General features: G+C 33.9%; 1 protein-coding gene across 1 annotated transcript; it reads right to left on the bottom strand.

The window, feature by feature from the left end:
* Positions 1 to 6,337: 6,337 nt before the first annotated feature.
* LOC143548910 (plastidial pyruvate kinase 2) lies at positions 6,338 to 11,312 on the bottom strand. Its single transcript, XM_077039952.1, has 12 exons — positions 11,253 to 11,312; positions 10,595 to 10,888; positions 10,354 to 10,519; positions 10,117 to 10,251; positions 9,916 to 10,026; positions 9,738 to 9,826; positions 8,672 to 8,734; positions 8,372 to 8,547; positions 7,204 to 7,306; positions 6,979 to 7,127; positions 6,781 to 6,889; positions 6,338 to 6,568 (listed from the first exon to the last, which is right to left on the bottom strand). Exons 2-12 carry the CDS (start codon positions 10,820 to 10,822, stop codon positions 6,461 to 6,463), a joined length of 1,437 nt encoding a protein of 478 aa, XP_076896067.1. The 5' UTR covers positions 10,823 to 10,888; positions 11,253 to 11,312; the 3' UTR covers positions 6,338 to 6,460.
* Positions 11,313 to 20,469: the final 9,157 nt, after the last annotated feature.

The raw sequence follows: 20,469 nt of genomic DNA, 5'->3' as shown, positions 1-20,469 counted from the left end.
GGTTCGGGTTTTTTGTGCACCTCTAGGTTTTAGGAAGGTTTAAGGGTGTTTAAATTCCTCAAGCCCATGGACCTTAAGGCCTATAACCATCCTCTAATCCATATTTCATTTTTTTCAAGCCCACAACTCATCTTATTATTATTTACTATGATTGAACCATACTACTTAACTAAATAAATAAAATTCTTTATTATTATTTGAGAAAATAGGATGTTACAATTAGCAACATTTTGATTTACGCATTAATTATTCTAGTATTGTTTATTGTGCTTGTTTAAATTGTGAGTTGATTGAGAATAAAACAGTGATACGTGATTACGTGGTATATTTGTTGACTTGTTATTTCGCTACAAACTAGTTAAAATCAATCTAAGGTATTAGCTAGGCATTAGCTTGATCATGATCCACATAGTTGTCGATCATGCCGAATCGGCAAGTTAATTGACGAACCTGAGTCGTGCTTTTATTTTGTCATAACATCTAACCAAGAAACATGTTTTGAACTGGTCTAGACCACGGGGACTAGAGGTGTACAAATCGGGTTTTTCAAAAACCCGGGTTCGGGTATGACCGGGTATTGGAAAATCGGGCACTGGTAATACACGGGTCGGGTTCGGGTCCGGGTATTGTCTCTAAAAACCATACCCTATGCATCAGGTTCGGGTCAGGTATAGAACCGGGTATTCTAAAACCGGGTATTTAAATACCCTATTTCCGGGTATTGAAAAACCCTATTTCTGGGTTTTTTTGGGTTTTTTTCCGGGTTTTTTTTGTGTATATATTGGGTTTTTTTAAGGGGTTACAATTTTTAGGGATATTTTTCAAGTATTTTTCGGGTAATTTCGGATATAGATCGGGTATTTGAAAAACCCGGTTCCGGGTATGGAACCGGTTCCGGGTTTCGGGTATTACCGGGTATAAATCAGGTCCGGTTCCGGGTTCGGGTTTTGGTACTGAAATGCATACCATATCCGTACCCTACGGGTAGGGTCGGGTACGGGTTCGGGTATTAAAAACCCGGGTATAACAAAAACCGGTTCCGGGTCTTTTTTTCGGGTCCGGTTCCGGGTTTGGGTTTTTTGTGCACCTCTAACGGGGACCTTTTAGCCCAATCCAGTGTCCTATAACTGTATAAGCAAGCAAGTGGAGAGAAAATAGGCATGACGATATGATGATTGTGTCGTTGTGTGTGATCTTCTTCTTACCATCTTTACTCTGAATTTCAGATTGTCCCATCAGCTTCTTTAATACCTATATATGTGTATTACTTTCATAGCCTTATTTGTGATCGTTCACAAAATCAATAACACCAATCCAGATTCTATTCCTATGTCTATCGTTGTTTGGCTGTGAAATATCTATTCACAACAAAAGACATAAAATTAGGTAACTCAAATGCGGTCAGTTTATAGTGCTATGATGTTAAAACTATGTGGACACGAAATATTTTGTTAAATCAATCAACCATCAAGAATTAGTCCACAACATCCAAAACATTGACCCGAACTGAAACCGCTTGACTAATCATACTTGGTCGAGTTCAAAAAAAAAAAAAAAGAAGGTAAAAAACACGCAGGCTCACTGAAATAATGAACTTGTAGGTTTAAACATCTAAGTAACATGTATGGTTCAAATTGGGAACGTGATTTTCTTATCAAGGTTGATGTCAAACAAAAGTGTACCAACCCAATCCAATCAATGAAATTAAGCTCATATCTACTTTCCAAGATACAATTAGTTTAAACATTTGTTTAGACATGGCTCAGGACAAGGGAATTTAATATCCATCCTCGATGCTTCTTTGGCACAAAAATTATAACCAAACAACCTTAGGAAAATAAGAGAGAAAAAAAAGTTACTTTGTACCCTTTATTAATGATGTCAAACCCGTCTAAGCCAGTTTTAATCTTGAACCTGACCAAGCACAACTTAAACCGAGACCAGCTTACTTTTGGTCCATTTAAAACCCCTAGTAAATTCTTCCTTAATATGTATGATTTTAATTATTTTCCTGTTAAAATTAAAAACAACAATAATAGATTCAATACCTTTTCTTTTTTTTGAGTTTATACCATTTAGGTTATTAAAGGCTTCTTTGGAAGACGAATCAACACATCAAAGTGGCGCAGCGGAAGCATGGTGGGCCCATAACCCACATGTCCTAGGATCAAAACCTGGCTTTGATATAGATTCGAAGTAGCTTCTGCTATTATGCTTTTTACAAATACGACGTCTTTTTGTGAAACGGATGTGTTGACATGGGCTTTCGACACAAACAACGGAACACCCCTATCCCATCAGTGTCTCCTGTGAAACTGTTTGCTTGACCGCGGTAGAGTGATTTTTCTAAGAGTCTTTATGATCCAGTTCCACCGGGTTAAAGAATAAATTAGTTCAAACCAATGACTATGTTATGATCAAAATGGTAGACGGCAACAGTATGATTTACCAGCTTAGGTATAATCGTATAATGAGTGAAATGGGATTTACTGAATAACCTAGACGTGCACAAAAAAACCGGTTCCGTACCTGAACCGGTGGAATCGACCCGGAATCGGTTCCGGTTCGTACCCGGTGTACCCCATACCCGGTTAGGATATTATTATACCCTGAAAACCCTACCCGGACCCATATATTTTCCCAAAAATCGGTTCTTACCCGAAACCGGTTCCAACCCGGTGCCGGTTCCGCCGGGTTTTTTCTTGAAAAAGAGCCGTTAGAACCGGTTCCAACGGTAATATAGCCGTTGGAACCGGTTCCAACGGCTATATTACTGTTGGAACCGGTTTTTGAGCTTAAAAAACTATATAAAGGCTTGATCATTCACTTGTTTTACCACTCCAACTCAAAAACATCAAGAAAACTTATCGGTTTACATTTTTACACCAATTTTTTTCAATTCCATTCCACCACCACTTGATAACTAGTTATTATGGCAAACCAAAACAAGGGCAAAAGAAAGGTGGCGGCTACCGATTCCGTTTTTATTGACCCGGTTCGAGCCGAAGATGACCCCGGAGTTGCAAAGATCCTCCCTCATAACCGCAACGAAGAAGTGTGGCAGAATTGGGATTTGGTTGAGTTGCTTAATGGAGACGTTAAGGCTCATTGCAAATTTTGTGGCATTTATTTAAAACATGATTCAAACTCTACTTTAAAAAAGCACATCGAGGAGAAATTTTGCAAGCCGTTGAAAGAAGTTCCCGCCACGGTCCAAGTCGAATTGGGTAAAGATGGGGCAATATTTCGTTACAACGTGAAAGCGGTTCACGATGGGATGGCGAAGTTCGTGATTCAACAAGGTTTGCCGTTTAACCACTTCGACAACCCTCAATTGACGACCTTGATTAGAGAGACTCTTCAACCGCGCTACACCCATGTAAGTCGTACCACTCTTCGACGTCATTGTCTAAAGTTGTGGGAATGTGCCAAAAAAGATTTAATTGATTTTTTTGACACTTTGCAAACGGGTGTCAACTTAACTAGCGATGTTTGGTCGGCACCCCATGGATTACCGGAATCATACCTTCGTGTGACTGGGCATTGGATCAATCCGGTATCTTGGCAAATGATGAAACGCACCATCGCGTTTGAGAACTTTCCGTTTCCACATACCGCCGAAAAATTATTTGAAATTTTGGATGAGGTAATAACCACTTTTAACTTGAGGAAAAAAAAATTTTCAATGTCGTTTGATAACGCTTCTACCAATACAAAAGCGGTAAACAATTTATATATAAAATATACACCACTTTGCTACGGAAAGTTTTTTCATACTCGATGTGTTGCCCACATTATCAACTTGGTTGTTCAAGATGGTCTTGAGAACGAAACCATGGAGGGCGGTTTGAGATTATTTAGGTTGATGTTACAAGATATTTTCAAAAGTGGAAAAAGAAGACATCTTGAATACAAAAACTATTGCAAGTCGATTGATAGAAAATATTTGGGGCCGAATTGGGACGTTCCAACTCGTTGGAACTCGACTTGTAATATGCTCGCTTGTGCTTTTTCCCAAAAACAAACTATACAAGCGTTTCATAGAACGCTAGTGGATCGTTGCGAAGCCGATATATTTCCAAACGGTGCTTGGAATAATATCGGTTACTTCTTGGAGTATCTTGATGTTTTCAAAACCGCAACAACTAAATTGTCGGGGGTTTACTATCCTACTAGTTGTTGGGTGTTGCAAGAATTATACAACATCTCCTTGAATTTCAAAGAGTTTGAAAACAAAAATGATCTTTTCGAGCATATTGTTGACCCAATGAAGAAGAAGTTCCTAAAATATTTTAAAGGAATACCACCCGTGTTTACTTGTGCCGCCGCTTTAAACCTCTACATAAATGTTGCCGGGGTTGAGGCGTTGATCGAGGAAATATATGACAACATGGGTGCGCACAAGATCGATCTGATGGCGTCGACGGAAGTAAAGGATTCTTTCAACAAATCCCTTCAGGAAATCTATGACCATTACTTCAAAATTTATGGTCCAAGCTCAAAGTCGACTTTTGTGAAGCAAGCAACATCAAGTAAGCCATGCAAAGACAAGCTTATAAAAATGATGAATGCGTTTCGTGAGTCTACGATAAAGCGGCAAAGGGGTAACACACCAACTAGTGAACTTGGCCGATATAGTGGAGCAAACTATGGAGAAGGTGCAACGGTCGAGGATGTTCGCAACCTTGACATTTTGGCATGGTGGAAAAGAAAGCAAAACGAATTTCCTATTCTTTCCGCCATGTCTCGTGATTTGCTAAGCGTCCAAGCTTCAACAGTTGCTTCGGAATCGGTTTTTTTTCACTTAGTGGAAGGATATTATCGATGCGAAGAACCAAACTCACTCCCGAGTCCTTAAAGATGTGCATTTGCCTAAAGGATAATTTGGACGCGATGGATCGTATACAAGACAAGGCGAACTTTGAAGACGAAATAACACTTGAACTCCCAATTCAAGAGATGGAAGAAGAATCTTCGGGTGAAGAAGATGAAGTCGTAGAACTCGATTAATTTTAATTTGTATTTTTTGTATTTGTTCTAATTATTTATGTATTATGTAACACGAATCAATTAATATAAGTATTTTTAAAGTGTTATTTGTTTGTGTTAAATAAAAAATTTGTCTTAAACACTTAAACAAACTTTTAAACACATATATATAATTATAGAACATTACACAACAAACATTATTGCAAAACGATTAAGTACAAACATTATTAAACATTAAACTAAAAATAACAAACATTGTTCGTTGTTTTCGTCCCGCCATCTACTACCATCAAGCTTTGTTACCGGCGGCGGGGGTTGACTTGTAAAGCTGGACGACTCCCCGGCTTCTCCTTTTTTGGCATCCAAATGGTTTTTTTTGCTTGCAATACTTATTCGTATGCTTTCAAAGGATGGAATTCGATGCCGCCTTCAAAAACTTGCGCAGTATTTGCATCGCGCCATCTCCTGTGTGTCGGTCATGACACACAGGTCATAGTGAACCCAAACCTTGGGGCATCTCAGGGTGTTGATAACCATAACAACTTCTTCGTTGGTTGCCATTGGCAATGGTTAGTGGTTTAACAAGTAGATTAACAAGTAATTGAAGTGTTTAACAAGTTAGGGGAGTTGGTTAAGAAGTTTTAAACCTAGGACGTCTATATATAGTAAGTGGGGGTGGGTATAAACATTCAAAACCGGTTCCAACGGTCTAAAAACGGTAATATAGCCGTTGGAACCAGTTTCCAGCGGTCAAAAATGGTTCAAATAAGGAAAACCCGTTGGAACCGGTTTTCGGGTATAAATCGGACCCGGTTCCTACCCTACCCGGTTCCACTAGTTCCTGATATTTGCCTACCGTCGGGTCCGGTTCCTGATAGGAACCGGTTCCATTTCGTACCCGGTTCTTAAAAAATCGGTTCCTACCCGGTTCCGGGTTTTAAAAAAACCCGATTTGTGCACATCTAGATTAACCACATCAACAGGTAAGTTAACTTGATTAGTCCTTATTAATAAAAACCATCATATCTGTTAAAAATCCCACCGATAACAGAGTTATTGGTAGACTTTGTAGGACAGTTTGGGACCTAAATTTGTATTTGTTCATCATGTTAAACCGACTTGGTTAGGTTTGATGTTAACAGTGGACACAGACTTACCATAAAATCTGACTTAACCATTTTACTCTTAATTGCATTTTATCATTAATCTGTACTAATTGCAAGATCTTAAAACCGTGCAGTCTCTTTTGTCTGGTGACACTTATTTTGGGACAGAGGTAATACAAGTCTTGGAAACACGACCCTAGTTAAACATCAGAATTCATTATTTGGTACATATTGCCTACATAATCAATCACTCAACATATCTCGGGTTGTTGGCATAATACAGGACAAAAAAAATTTAAAAAAATGAAATGGCTGAATAACCATATCATGTTCAACCACAAGTCTTGTTCACTCAGCTTTCGGGTTTACACCTTCCTGACCTGAATATTATGTGTTGATTGGAATCGCCAGATCGGCTGCCTGCCGCTTTGAACAAGAGCTACCTCATCACCCTCTTTCACCATCCCTTGTGTCTGCAGATGCCAAAAAAAATTATATTAATAAAATTAAAAAAAGAATATATTGTATGATGGTTACTGTGGTGTTCTTTTTTTTTTCTTTTTTTTTTTTGTGTTTTATCTCTAATGAGTAGAAAGTCACCAAAGTGTATCTTTTGTGCATACAACAAATTAATTATATAATAATACAAATACAAATACATAGTATACAATATTAAAGATCTCACCTTCAAGGTACCAAGAGCCTTTTCAAAGGTTTCATCAGCATCATTAGAGAACTCCATATAAATGGGACAAACTCCTTGATACAAAGCTAACTTCTGATGTACACACTTCCTGCATCGTAAGTATGATCAAACGTCATTAAAAATACACTTTGTCCAAGAAAAATAATAAATTTAGTTCAAACAGATTCACGAGCTTACGAATTTGTGAAGGCAAATATGGTGCCAGTGGGTCGATAATGACTCAATAAAATAGCCATGAAACCGGTTCTAGTAAACACAACAAGTGAGGTTCCAAGAGTGTTGGACATTGATGTGGCATGATATGCAAACATTTCACTCATATGGTTCTGCAGAAAACATCATTAAAAATTTAATAAAAGATTAAATAATATCTGAAAATAGGATATACAGCTGTACACCCACCTTAAAGGCTTGACCAAGATTAACGGGTGTGACACTACCCGTTATGCTTGCTTCGGTCCGCAATGACACAGTGTGCATTACTTTAACAGCTTTTAAAGGAAACCTGCATCCGTAAGAGATTAAGTCAGGACCTTTTTGTAACCGCTCAAAGCGGGTACTTCTGCATATTAGTGTGTGTCAAACTAGGAAAAGAATATTATATTTTGTAAGCAGTTTATTTTTTTGAATAAAGTGATTTGAGTGGTTTTGTTACTAAAAACACACTTTTCGAGCGTCTTTAAGCCTGCAAACGAGCATGTCATTCATTTAACTATAACCGAACAAACGAGAAAACACGAACAATTAAACAAGGTCATTTCTGTATGTTAAAAAAATGAGTATGTTTGTGTTTGTTTATGTTCGCTCGTTAATAATATAAACAAACAGTTCACAAACGTAAATGAACACAGCTGAATATGGAGAAACGAACATAACTAACAGAATAGAAATAAAAAGCAAACATGAACATAAATATGTTGAGCCTAAATAAAACTAGACCAAATTGTAATGGACCTAAAAAATTTAGATTGCTGTGTAAATAAATGGACGTAAATGACTAAATGAGCAAAGATAAACAAACATAAATGATGAACATAAATGAGCATTATCGAACAAAATGAACTAACAAACGAGTCATCTGTTCCCGTTCGTTCGTTTAACTACATGAACAAAAAAAATGTTCATGCATGTTCACTTATTAAATAAATGAATATAAACAAACATTCCCGAACATAAATGAAACAAACAAAACATGTGTTCACGTTCGTTCGTTTAACTAAACGAAGAAAAAAACATCGGGTTCATGTCAGTTCGTTAATTAAATAAGCGAACTTCTTGTCGAGCGCTTCACTAGCTGTTCACACTAAACATTCAGTTTGTTTACAGGCCTACACGTATTTAGATGTATTGGACTCATTTCCCTAATTATTTTTACGTATCACCCATTTGACCCATTATCGATTAATAATTAAATATAACCCAAAGCAACATATTCATAAGTAAATGAGACAAAATTTCCATCTCTTAACCAAAACTAACTTGTGTATATTTTATCTTGGGATTACATTAAGGCAATAAAAAATGTTGAGAAAAGTCAAAGTCAACATTGAGAGAAAAGTCAAAGTCTTACTTTCCATGAGCTGTTTCTCCAGAGAGCATGACTGCATCAGCGCCCTCTCTAACAGCAATAGCAATGTCAGATACTTCAGCTCGGGTTGGTGTTGGATGAACTATCATGCTTTCAAGCATGTTTGTTGCAACTATAACTGCTTTCCCCATACTTCTGCATGTTCTAATTATCTCTTCCTGGTCAAACCAATTACATTCAGAATAGTTGACCAATATTAGTTAATGAAACATTTGATATTTAATAATAATCTTCTTTGACAAATATATCAATCACAAAAAAAAAGAAAAAAAAATAAATTACCTGCAACAGTGGAACCTCTTCAATAGGCAGCTCTGCACCAAGATCTCCTCTTGCAACCATCGCCTGATAAAAGTAAAGTGAGTCAGCAACATTACCGGGGCCCATTCGTGTGCATTCGTTTAATTAACTAAATTGATCAACCGTCTTGAATGCAGTAATAACCAAGGTTGACCAAAGACTTGATTGCAGGTAGGTAAGTAAATGAACTGAACGAACACGAGCAGGGCATGTTCGTGTTCGTTCGTTTAAATTTAACCGAACAAACAAACAAACACTTTAAACGGATGGATTTTCTTGTTCATGTTCATTCGTTAAGAAAACGAATGTGTTCATATCCGTTTGTTAATATTCTAAATGGGCTGTTCCACAAACACAAACGAGCACAAATGAACATATTACAAACACAAATGATAAATGAACGGATACCTACTAAAAGTAAATATATTTCCAAATTAAAGTATAAAATGCCATGATCGTAAAATCCTACTCTTAAGAGTAAACAAAGATATATAATAAAAAGTCTTAAGTATGAAATTCAAATTGATTTTAAATTAATTTTAGTGATAAATAAACTTGAATGAATATTTAAACGAACGAACATAAGTAAACGGGTATAAATGAACGTAAATGAATGAACAAAAATGAAATACATAAACGAATGAACTTAAACGAACGTAAATGAACAAGCATGACATGTGTTCATGTTTGTTTGTTCGTTCGTTTAATTAGATGAATAAAAACTGTTTCCCGCAGAATGGTTCACTGAATGTTGGGTTTGTTTACACGTCTAATTGCAGAAACTTTAACTCAAAAATCACTTCCATAATATAATGCAAATCAAATAGGCAACAATTGAAGGATTTGAATTGTCTTGCAATTTTGAAATACAAAAAATGTTACACATTATCCATGCCATAGTCTTCAAAAACCAAAAACTTCAGGCATTGCTATCAAATTGTAACCAAATACATAAACTTTTCATTATCCGCACAAATCAAAGGTGATATGAGTCAGCAAAATATGAAATGTAAAAAGAGAAGTAAAAATGGTACAGAAACAAATTTACCCCATCAGATGCTGTGATAATTGAATGTAAGTTCGGTATAGAGTCTGCACTTTCAATTTTTGGAATTACTTGGATATTTGCACCACAGCCTGCAAAAATAGTAACAAGATTGCAATGAAGTTCAAATTGATAAACATATATATATGTGATTCTTAAATCTTGGAATTAATATTCTTACTATTGAGGTAATTCTTTAACTCATGGATGACTTCTGCATCTTTAACAAAGGAGACTGCATAAAAATCAACTTCATTGTCTACTCCAAATTTGATATCATCCCAATCCTTTTCTGTTGCAGAATAATATTCATCATTAATCATTATGCCCATTTAAAATCCAAAATTTAGTGATAATAAAGATTATGATTGTTGAGTCGAACCAGTGATAGATGGCAAAGTTGCACTTTTTCCTCTAACATTCAAGTGTCGTCTCGATTTAAGCTCACCACCATCTACAACTTCACATTTCACTGAATCTTCAGTCTTTGATTTCACCAGTAACGACATCATACCACCTAAAGGAACACAATAGTTTGCAAAACATTACAATTTCTGTTATTAAGAGTATTACTGGTATGAACTAAAAGGTTATTGTAAGTTATTAAGTTATAACATACCATCAACTAGAAGCATGTCACCGGCTTCCACATCATTCACAAAATCATCATAGTTAACGCTTACACAGTCTGATTTGCCAACCCCTCTTTTAATGGTGAAAGTGAATTCTTGGCCACTTACTAAGTTAACTGGCTGCGGCAAATCTCCACTCCTGACTTCAGGCCCCTGTCAAACAACACAAATTACAAACATTAATAATTTCTTTTAGAAAGATGAATGCATTTTGGAACATGAAGCTACCTTTGTGTCCAGCATAATTGCAATGACATTATCTTTAGATTGAGCATTGTATTCCTTAACAAGGTCAATAACTTTCTGATGAGACGCATGATCTCCATGTGACATGTTTAACCTTGCTACATTCATCCCAGCCTCAGCCAGTTTCCATATCATTTCCTTGGTGTTTGTGGATGGACCAATTGTGCAAACAATCTTCGTCTTGCGCTTCACCAGTGGTCTCGACCACATGCCTACCGATCTGTCACTATGCAGCAACACGTCCGGTGATTCATAATTAGGTACAGCAATCTGAACCTGATCAATCAATCAGCCAAAATCAGCAATCGTTTAACAATTAGTGCAACAAAAATACCAACAACCGAACTCCGTATCTGTAGCCAGAAAAAAAAATCCAATCAAATTGTGAGTTCGATTTTTGGTAAGCGTATCAGAATTGTGAATTCGGTTTCAGGTTCCACAAATCTTTCTTATTTGGAAAACGGAATAAAAACCGCTTTAACGATATCTGAACCGAATAAATTGAGTTAACACATTTCTAATTCTAATTCGGATTGGTTCAGTTGAGTTTTTTCAATTAAAAACCGAATAAAGCTAACCGATTAACAATGCCTATGATAAACTGGTAGCAACAACAAATAGAGATGAAACAAATTAAAACCTTGGGTACGTCTTCCGGTGTAACGGGAAGGACTTGGAGGTCCTGTCTGCGTGCCGTTACACGAAAGCCGTTGCGTTCATTATCATTAGGCACAGCGAAGCCGCTAGGTTTGATCTTCTCGATCAGCGAACCGGAAGAATTAGGGCACGAAAACAAACTGTGCGTAGAAGCAGCCATTGATAGTTTCAAAACACGAAATCAACCTGAACAACTGAATAATCAAATCAAACGATGTTTATTATTATTATTATTATTATTATTATTATTATTATTATGTAGATGGAGGTTGAGATAATAATAAACAATAATAATAAACAATAATAATAATAATAAGAGTACAGTTATAGTTTGAACTTTGAAGGCAGCACGGTTGTATCGAAAAGAAAAAGAAAAGGAGGCAGCACGACTTCACTGACCAACTAGTAGTTGTTGATGGAGGGTTCCGCTTAATATTTTATTTCAAATTATTTTAGTATTATTTTCTTTATATTATTGTTATTATTACAAGTTTATTTTGTTGTGAAATGAATAATAATAATAATAATAATAATAATAAATTATTTAAAATGGTTTGAAGGGCATCCCTAGCTGGAAAATAGATTTTTATGGAGAAATGGTGTGGTAAGAATGGTTTAAAAAAACGGTTATAGTTGTAACCTAACACCAAGAAAAGGATATTTATAATTATTTATTTATTTTAAAAAATCACATGTGTATTGATTGAGCGTGTTTAGATGGAAATATAATGTAAAACTAGGTTATTGACCAGTGCATTAAACGTGCGGAAATATAAAAACCGTTAATTAAACGCATATATAATTTCAAACGACGATATGTTAATTCATATGTTTTTTGAGACAACAACATGATTTATAAATGCAAGTCAAATTCAAACAGAAACATGAAATTAAAAGACATAAACTTACAAAAGATTACATTACATAGTAGAATGTCTATAAAGAAAAATTAAAACTTTAAACATAAACTTCATAAACTACCAAATATTTTTTTATAAACAATATTTGTTGTTTTATTTATAACTTTACTTTGCTTATCTAAAGTAAGCATTTTAAGCATTTCCCAACTATTCACTCTTGATAGAGTTACATAAACTTAACCATGTCTAAAAACCATGTCTTTCAATTATATGCCAACTTGACTTTTGTTGATGGTCACTGCAAAACAAATTGCAACAGAAAACTGTCTTCTCTTCAACTTAAACAGAAGTTTCTTATCTAAAGGTGTTAGACTACATAGTAGAACATTAATTTATGCGCATCATATACTTGCTTCATTGAAATAGAGTGAATATGTGAGGACCCAAAGGGTTGCAAACCACTTGTTTTGGCCCCGTGCTTGTAGTTTGTAGTCCTAGAGTCTACTCGTATAAATTGATGTGTCACACCCCGCCAAGGCAGAAGCGTGGGCGCGTGACGTCATGTATATCGTAAGCATATGATTATCACCAACATAGTAGTATTAGGATACAATTAGTTTTCAAAAGGTGTTTACAAAACACGAAATGTTTTTAACAAGATAATTATACATAATAAGAGATTTCTCGTATATGACCCAGATACCAATCGGTTTATACATCTAAAATCCCTCCAAAATAGGTATCCTAATTATGCATCGAGGTCCCGGTTCCATGATTTCCTTACAAGCTTGTTAATTGTAACATTTCGGATTTTCAAACTCGTATTCATATACATCTAATCCGACCCGAAACATTTTTACATCTCTATTATTATTAAAAATCAAATATTTATGAGTTATTAAGTTTCTTCATGTTTCACTTTAAGCCCTCCATGTATTAGTTATTATTTATTTTTTAATTATGTCTTAAATAGTTCAATAATTGATCAAAACCAAAACACAAGGACCAATAATGTCAACTTATAAAAATCAACCTCTCCGGTGGCCGGAGCGCCGCGCAACGGTGGGCTGCAAGGCTATCGCATGGTGTGGTGGGGTAGCTGCACAAAAATCTCAACTTGATTTTGTTTCCTAGTTCATTTAAGGTATAAAATCATTTATTTTAAGCATAATCGAGAGAATTAAGGACCAGGTAAACATGTTATAACTAAGATACAAATCTAAATTCGTTTTCCTCTGCCCAAGATCAAATCTTTATGAATATTTCGATGACTCTTTCCTTTAAATCACATATACTTGCTTAAACGAGTAAAAAACCCATAAATAGTTCGTTTTTGTAATCTCTATATAAACAACCCTTAAACTCCTGCCATAACACTTTACACAAACCATAGAGGAGCCTTCTCAGCCGTCATTAGCCTCTTCTCATCTCGTATCCTCTTGGTTTTTGCATATTCGTTGAAGATACAAGACTTATTCGTTGACTTTGCTTGCTTTAGGACCTTTGACTTCCATTTCTCATCGATCCTTTCACTTTCTGGGTAAGTTGTAAACATAGGAATCGTTCATACATATTTCCTAGTCAATAACCTTCAAACGATTTTGGTGGTTGAAGGGTGTTGACTGGTCAATTCGTCTAAAATTCGTTAAAGGGCAAATCAGTCAACAAGTTTGACTTAACGTTTTCTCATACTTCTGGTCGGATTCAACGTTCGGTCCAGAAGACTTTTATTCTCTTAACGAAATTTTAAGCCAATTGACGAAAACCCGACTTCCGAATCACTGTTTGGATTCTGGTCAGTACCAGCTCGGTTAAATCTTAAAACAAACATAACTTGAATTCTAAACGTCCGTTTGGATTGATTCCAGCGGAAATGAGTTCGTTTTTATTTATATTATCATATCCTAAAATCTCAGATTCTGAATTGTTTATATCGTTTAACATGTAGTGGACGATTCGCTTATTCATTAACTCGCTTAATCGTGTTTATATTCATTTGTCATTAATCTAAGGTGAGTTTATCATTCCCCTATTTTACCAACTTTTCTAAACGTTTTGGGGACATATGCATACCTATCCGTATTTTATAATATATATATATATATATATATCAAACAAATGCATACGTGTAATTGTAAGTGACTTAATCAAATATACGTGTTACATGTTTGCTTGTGTTAATATTCATTCATTCATATATTGTGTTCATATTCATTCATTCATTCGTATATTCGGAGGAGTCCATCATACTCCCATCTATTGGGTTCTCATGCTATTGACCAAAGCCCGATTCGCTTGGCAACTGTCTACATACGTGTTTATGGTTTGATTATATTTACCGCTTTTATCACGTTATGCTTATTTATATTGTTGTGTCAAAACTGGTGATATTCTCATTCAACTTTATGTTAACAAACTCCATTAATTAGATATTGCCACATTTTATATATGATAGTATCTTCGAGCCGTGAGCAATCGGATCACGCCCCGACATTTCCGCCTTAGGTTGGGGTGTGACCGATTGGTATCAGAGCCGAAGGTTATAAGATAGGTCGTTAGAAATTGTCCTAGAAATATGCTTAGGACCCTATATGTCATTATCTAAACTACCTTATGTGCTATTTAATTGTTTACAGCTTGATTAGATTAATTATTTTATTGTATTGTATTTTATTTATTTATTGCACACATACACAATTTCCGAGGCTATGCCTCACATTCAAAATATTTTTCTAAATCTTTTATTTTGGTAGATTATCTTTTATTGTGGGAAATCCCTTAAGAATTTCTATGTTTTATTTTTGCTTTTTGACCTTGAAGCATGGGGATATGACAAATTTCATACAACCATAACTTTAAGTGGTACCCGTAATCGGCTAAACGGTTGCATGGTAAACATAACCGGCTAAACGGTTATACTTCCAAATTGTGTTTTTAAATTATTTTAAATGCTTAGTTGGGTGAAAAATCCATGCAAATCCATGAGCACTCCAACTATCCATTTCTTAAACCATTTTCGATTTGATTTTTGGGTTGGAACGTATCGGCCAGGGTGATTCCCGAGATACACCAACTACTTATATTTGATTCGTTGATTCGATATTTAGTTGGGTCGGTTAAATGCCATGTAACGCTCATGGTCCGAACAACTCCATTGATTCGATAATTCGTTAATTAGTTGGGTCAGTTAAATGCCATGTACACGCTCATGGGCTGACCAACTCAATTGGTTATTACTCGTAATTTGAATTGGGCCAACAAATTGCCATGGGACGCTCATGGGGGGCCAATTCACAAACTTTATGTTGCTTATTTAGTTGGGCCATTCTGCCATGGAAATCTTATGGGAGGTCAACACATTTGATATGTTTGGTTATTTTATTCTTGGAAAATTTTATAAACATTATTTATTTAATTAAATGCTTCAAACTTATACATATTATTTTAAATCCTGACTCGTACTCGAGTCTTCACTAGCACTAATTCATATACATATACATATACATATACATATACATATACATATACATATACATATACATATACATATACATATACATATACATATACATATACATATACATATACATATACATATACATATACATATACATATACATATACATATACACACGCATCCCTATTATTTCACATCAACTCATTCCCACAACTTACCCATCATCTCATTAAAATTTCATCCTTGGTCCTCATAGAATGTCTTCCCTAGTAAATCATCGTCATAATCAACGTCGTTCACCTATTTCTCGTGATTGCTGTTCGACTACTAGAATCGACAAGGAGTTTGCTGATATTCTGTTAACCAAACGACCGCCAATCTCAACAAAACTAAAATACACCGAACAAGAAATCTTATACTAACTCATATCCATTAATATATATATATATATATATATATATATATATATTATTTAAATCATCTTTTCCTATTTAAATCCGTATTCTCAAACTATAAATTTCTAGGTGCATTTAAATACTTACCCTCAATTTTAACTAAAAATATATTTTTTCTTCCTGTCTTTCCTCAACTTCATGTAGTTTTCACAAATTACTTTCTATTTTATAAATCTTTATTACTCCCCTAGTCCCATTAAAAGTGTCCATATTTGCTTTATTATTTTTCCCATTACAAATGTCCACTTTCAAAATTTATTAGCCAATTTTCAAGTTTACCATTAAGCACACACAACTAGCTTTAATAAACAATATGGTGGACCCATTTTTCAAGGGCATTATTGTCATTTGGTTAGCAAAAAAGGTAATCATTCAATCCACCTTAAACTTTGTGTTTTTCAAACTAAGACACTTTGACCGGGACGGAGGGAGTATCAAAATTCAATTATGGTAAATTTTATTATTATTAAACTAAATTTTGCATCCTCTAAACTTAATTTCCATTTTAAATTAAAAATCTTCCATTAATTAATTTAACTTTTATCATTAAATTGACTTTCTGATTAAATCTCCATCGTAAATATTTCGACTCTCCACTGTGATTTTGATACGCTTTGAAAATTTTGAACGCTTTAAATGATAAATTCGTCTTTGTTAGAATAGTCATGGTGGTTCATGCATATCTAGCCTCGCATTTATCTTATTTTATTATATTATTACTCATCTTATTTTTGGTATCGCAATTAATTTAAAATTTGTTATTTACTTGAATTTTCATTGTAAATCATCGATAACTCAATTTACATATTTCCTAATATTTATAACGATTTTGTGAAAAGAATGAAAAAAAATCTAAGAATTCTCAATTTAATCTAATTTAATATCTTCAATTACCCACTTTATATTTTATCTAATTTTAAAGATTTAATTGGGATAGGACTATCTCAGTGGTTCGGGAATATCCGTTTCCCAATTTAATCTATTAACGATTTATTTGAATACGTACATTTTCGCATTATCATTAATATTTAAATTATTAACTATTATAATATTTTAGAATATCTTAATCGAATTAATCTCATCTGAAAATCACAAACTTGAAAAGCTATAACTTTATATTAACTTCTCTTTAAATCTCATAAGTTCTCAACTAACTAAACTCGACTCACCAAAATCCTTGTTTAAATTTATACTCTTGATCTTAAGAATTATTATGAATTAAACTTTTGCGCATATCATCTCATGAATCAAGTTTCTTTATCTATTACGGTTAACTTCATATTCTATTATTAGCTTATTCTCGATCATCATAATGTCTGCTTCAAAAAATCCATTTCAATCTCCAAAATTTGTAACTTTCCTAATCAATAGATATAATAGAAATCACCTGGTTTTATTAATCAAATTAGAACATTTAATAAGTATCTCTTGAATTTATAATTAAAATCATCAAAACAATTGATTTCTCTTAAAATTTTGTTTTCAATGTTTTGTAAACCCACATGATGGAACGAGTTATGCAGACCATCCGACGATAAGAGTAATTATGGTCCGGAACATAATTATCCAAGTCCTCGCATGAAAATCATAACGCGTACAATTGTGTGTCATGATTTAGAACCTAAGGTAACTTGGATAACGGTACGAATGATGAGATGATAAGGACATGGTGGATACGCCGCTGGTACATCCTATATATAAGTGCCCTTATAGGATTGTCATTTGAAGCGTTGCTTCGGTTATTCGAAGTTCTATGTTATGATATTTTCCTTAAAAGTTTAAATGTTTTCAAAACGATGATGTTTTGGTTTTCCTTAATTTCAGGAGGAAATTCCCTAAAGTAGGGGAGACTGTAACATTTCGAATTTTTCAAACTCGTATTCATATACATCTAAACCGACCCGAACCATTTTTACAACTTTATTATTATTAAAAATCAAATATTTATGAGTTATTAAGTTTCTTCATGTTTCACTTTAAGCCCTCCATGTATTAATTATTATTTATTTCTTAATTGTGTCTTAAATAGTTCAATAATTGATCAAAACCAAAACACAATGACCAATAATGTCAACTTATGAAAATCAACCTCTCCAGTGGCCAGAGCGTTGCGCGACGGTGGTCTGCAAGGCCACCGCGTGGCGTGGTGGGGTCGCTGCACAAAAATCTCAACTTGATTTTGTTTCCTAATTCATTTAAGGTATAAAATCGTTTATTTTAAGCATAATCGAGAGAATTAAGGATCAAGTAAACATGTTATAACTAAGATACAAGTCTAAATTCGTTTTCCTCTGCCCAAGATCAAATCTTTATGAATATTTCGATGACTCTTTCCTTCAAATCACATATACTTGCTTAAACGAGTAAAAAGCCCATAAATAGTTCGTTTTTGTAATCTCTATATAAACAACCTTAAACTCCTGCCATAACACTTTACACAAAACCTAGAGGAGCCTTCTCAGCCGTCATTAGCCTCTGCTCATCTCGTATCCTCTCGGTTTTTGCATATTCATTGAAGATACAAGACTTGTTCGTTGACTTTTGCTTGCTTTAGGACCTTTGACTTCCATTTCTCATCGATCCTTTCACTTTCCAGGTAAGTTGTAAATGTAGGAATCGTTCATACATATTACCTAGTCAATAACCTTCAATCAATTTTGGTGGTTGAAAGGTGTTGACTGGCCAATTCGTCTAAAACTCGTTAAAGGGCAAATCAGTCAACAAGTTTGACTTAACGTTTTCTCATACTTATGGTCGGATTCAATGTTTGGTCCAGAAGACTTTTATCCTCGTAACGAAATTTTATGGCTATTGACCAAAACCCGACTTCTGACTTGCTGTTCGGATTCTGGTCAGTACCAGCTCGCTTAAATCTTAAAACAAACATAACTTGAGTTCTAAACGTCCGTTTGGATTGATTCCAGCGGAAACGAGTTCGTTTTTATTTATATTATCATATCCTAAAATCTCAGATTATAAATTATTTATATCGTTTGACATGTAGTGGACGATTTGCTTATTCATTAACTCACTTAATCGTGTTTATGTTCGTTTGTCATTAATCTAAGTTAAGTTTATCATTCCCATATTTTACCAACTTTTCTAAACGTTTTGGGGACATATGCCTACCTATCCATATTTTGTACTATATATATAAATCAAACAAATGCATACGTGTAATTATGAGTGACTTAATCAAATACACGTGCTACATGTTTGCTTGTTTTAATACTCATTCATTCATATATATATATATATATACTTATATAGATATTAAGAATATAATTCTTATTAGTGTCAGTGTAGTATAGATATAACATGTTAGTTTGAGACGAGTGATATATATATATATATATATATATATATATATATATTAAAATCATATATTTATGTCTAGATAATTTTTCCTTAAGTTACAACAAATATTTTTTGAGAAACATAATATGTTTATATTTTCATTAAAAAAAATTTAAAACCGACTTTATATATAATTTTGTTGTTTACTCATAAAAGTATTACTTTTACGTCTAACATATATATTTATCTCTGAAATTTATATTTATGTAAAACTATTGTTTGACACAATATGTCATCATAAAAAAAATACTATTTATTATTTCTCAGTTTTATAGCATAAAATTAGTCTAAGTCATAATTAAGTTATATAAACTGAATGAACCGTATTCTCAACATAAAAAATTTATAAGTGACCACTTTTGTTTATTTAAAGTTATAAAACACATTTATGGCTTGAATACATATATTTAATACTTAAAATCAATATTTGTTTTGAAGGAAAATAGATATACAGTAGAAACTCGATAAATTAATACTCGATTATTTAATAAACTCTCTAAGATAATATTTTTTGCCGATCCCGACTCGGGGATAGGGTGCTAAATTAATAATTCGCTAAAATTATAAGATAATACATTTTTGATAATTTCTTTAGACCCCATATAAAATATAAATTAATAATTCCTTATATATAGCATATTACATGAATGATTTATGAAGGTTTCTTGAAAAATAACTCAATTGTCTTTTGTTTTTTGTTGAAATCAATTTCCCCTTGAATCTCGTCTCTAATTTTCCTTAGCATGGTAAGAACTTCTGGTGTTGTTTTCTCATAGCTCAACAAGAAATTGTTCAATGTGATTGCCGCTTTAATAGCTTCGTTTCGCGAAGGGGGCTCCATTGTAGAACTTTCATCATCTTCTTCATCGATATCATCTTTATTAATTCCAATAACGCTTTCAATAATTTCTTCATCAGTCAACAACTGTACAACTACATTTTCTTATGGGTGAGTCAGAACATTCTACTATAAATTAATAAAATATTAATTAATATATAAATTGATAATTATTAATTTATCGATTAATTAATAACTCTTTTAATTAATAAATTTTGGTGCTCCCAAGTGTA

This window comes from Bidens hawaiensis, unplaced genomic scaffold (genome assembly GCF_021521415.1).
Source record: "Bidens hawaiensis isolate Kalapana, Puna unplaced genomic scaffold, B.hawaiensis_p1.1 tig00015319_1, whole genome shotgun sequence".
In the NCBI taxonomy this organism is placed as follows: Eukaryota; Viridiplantae; Streptophyta; class Magnoliopsida; order Asterales; family Asteraceae; genus Bidens; species Bidens hawaiensis.
The sequence above is the reverse complement of the archived record's forward strand: the minus strand, read 5'-3'. Positions and strand labels throughout refer to the sequence as shown.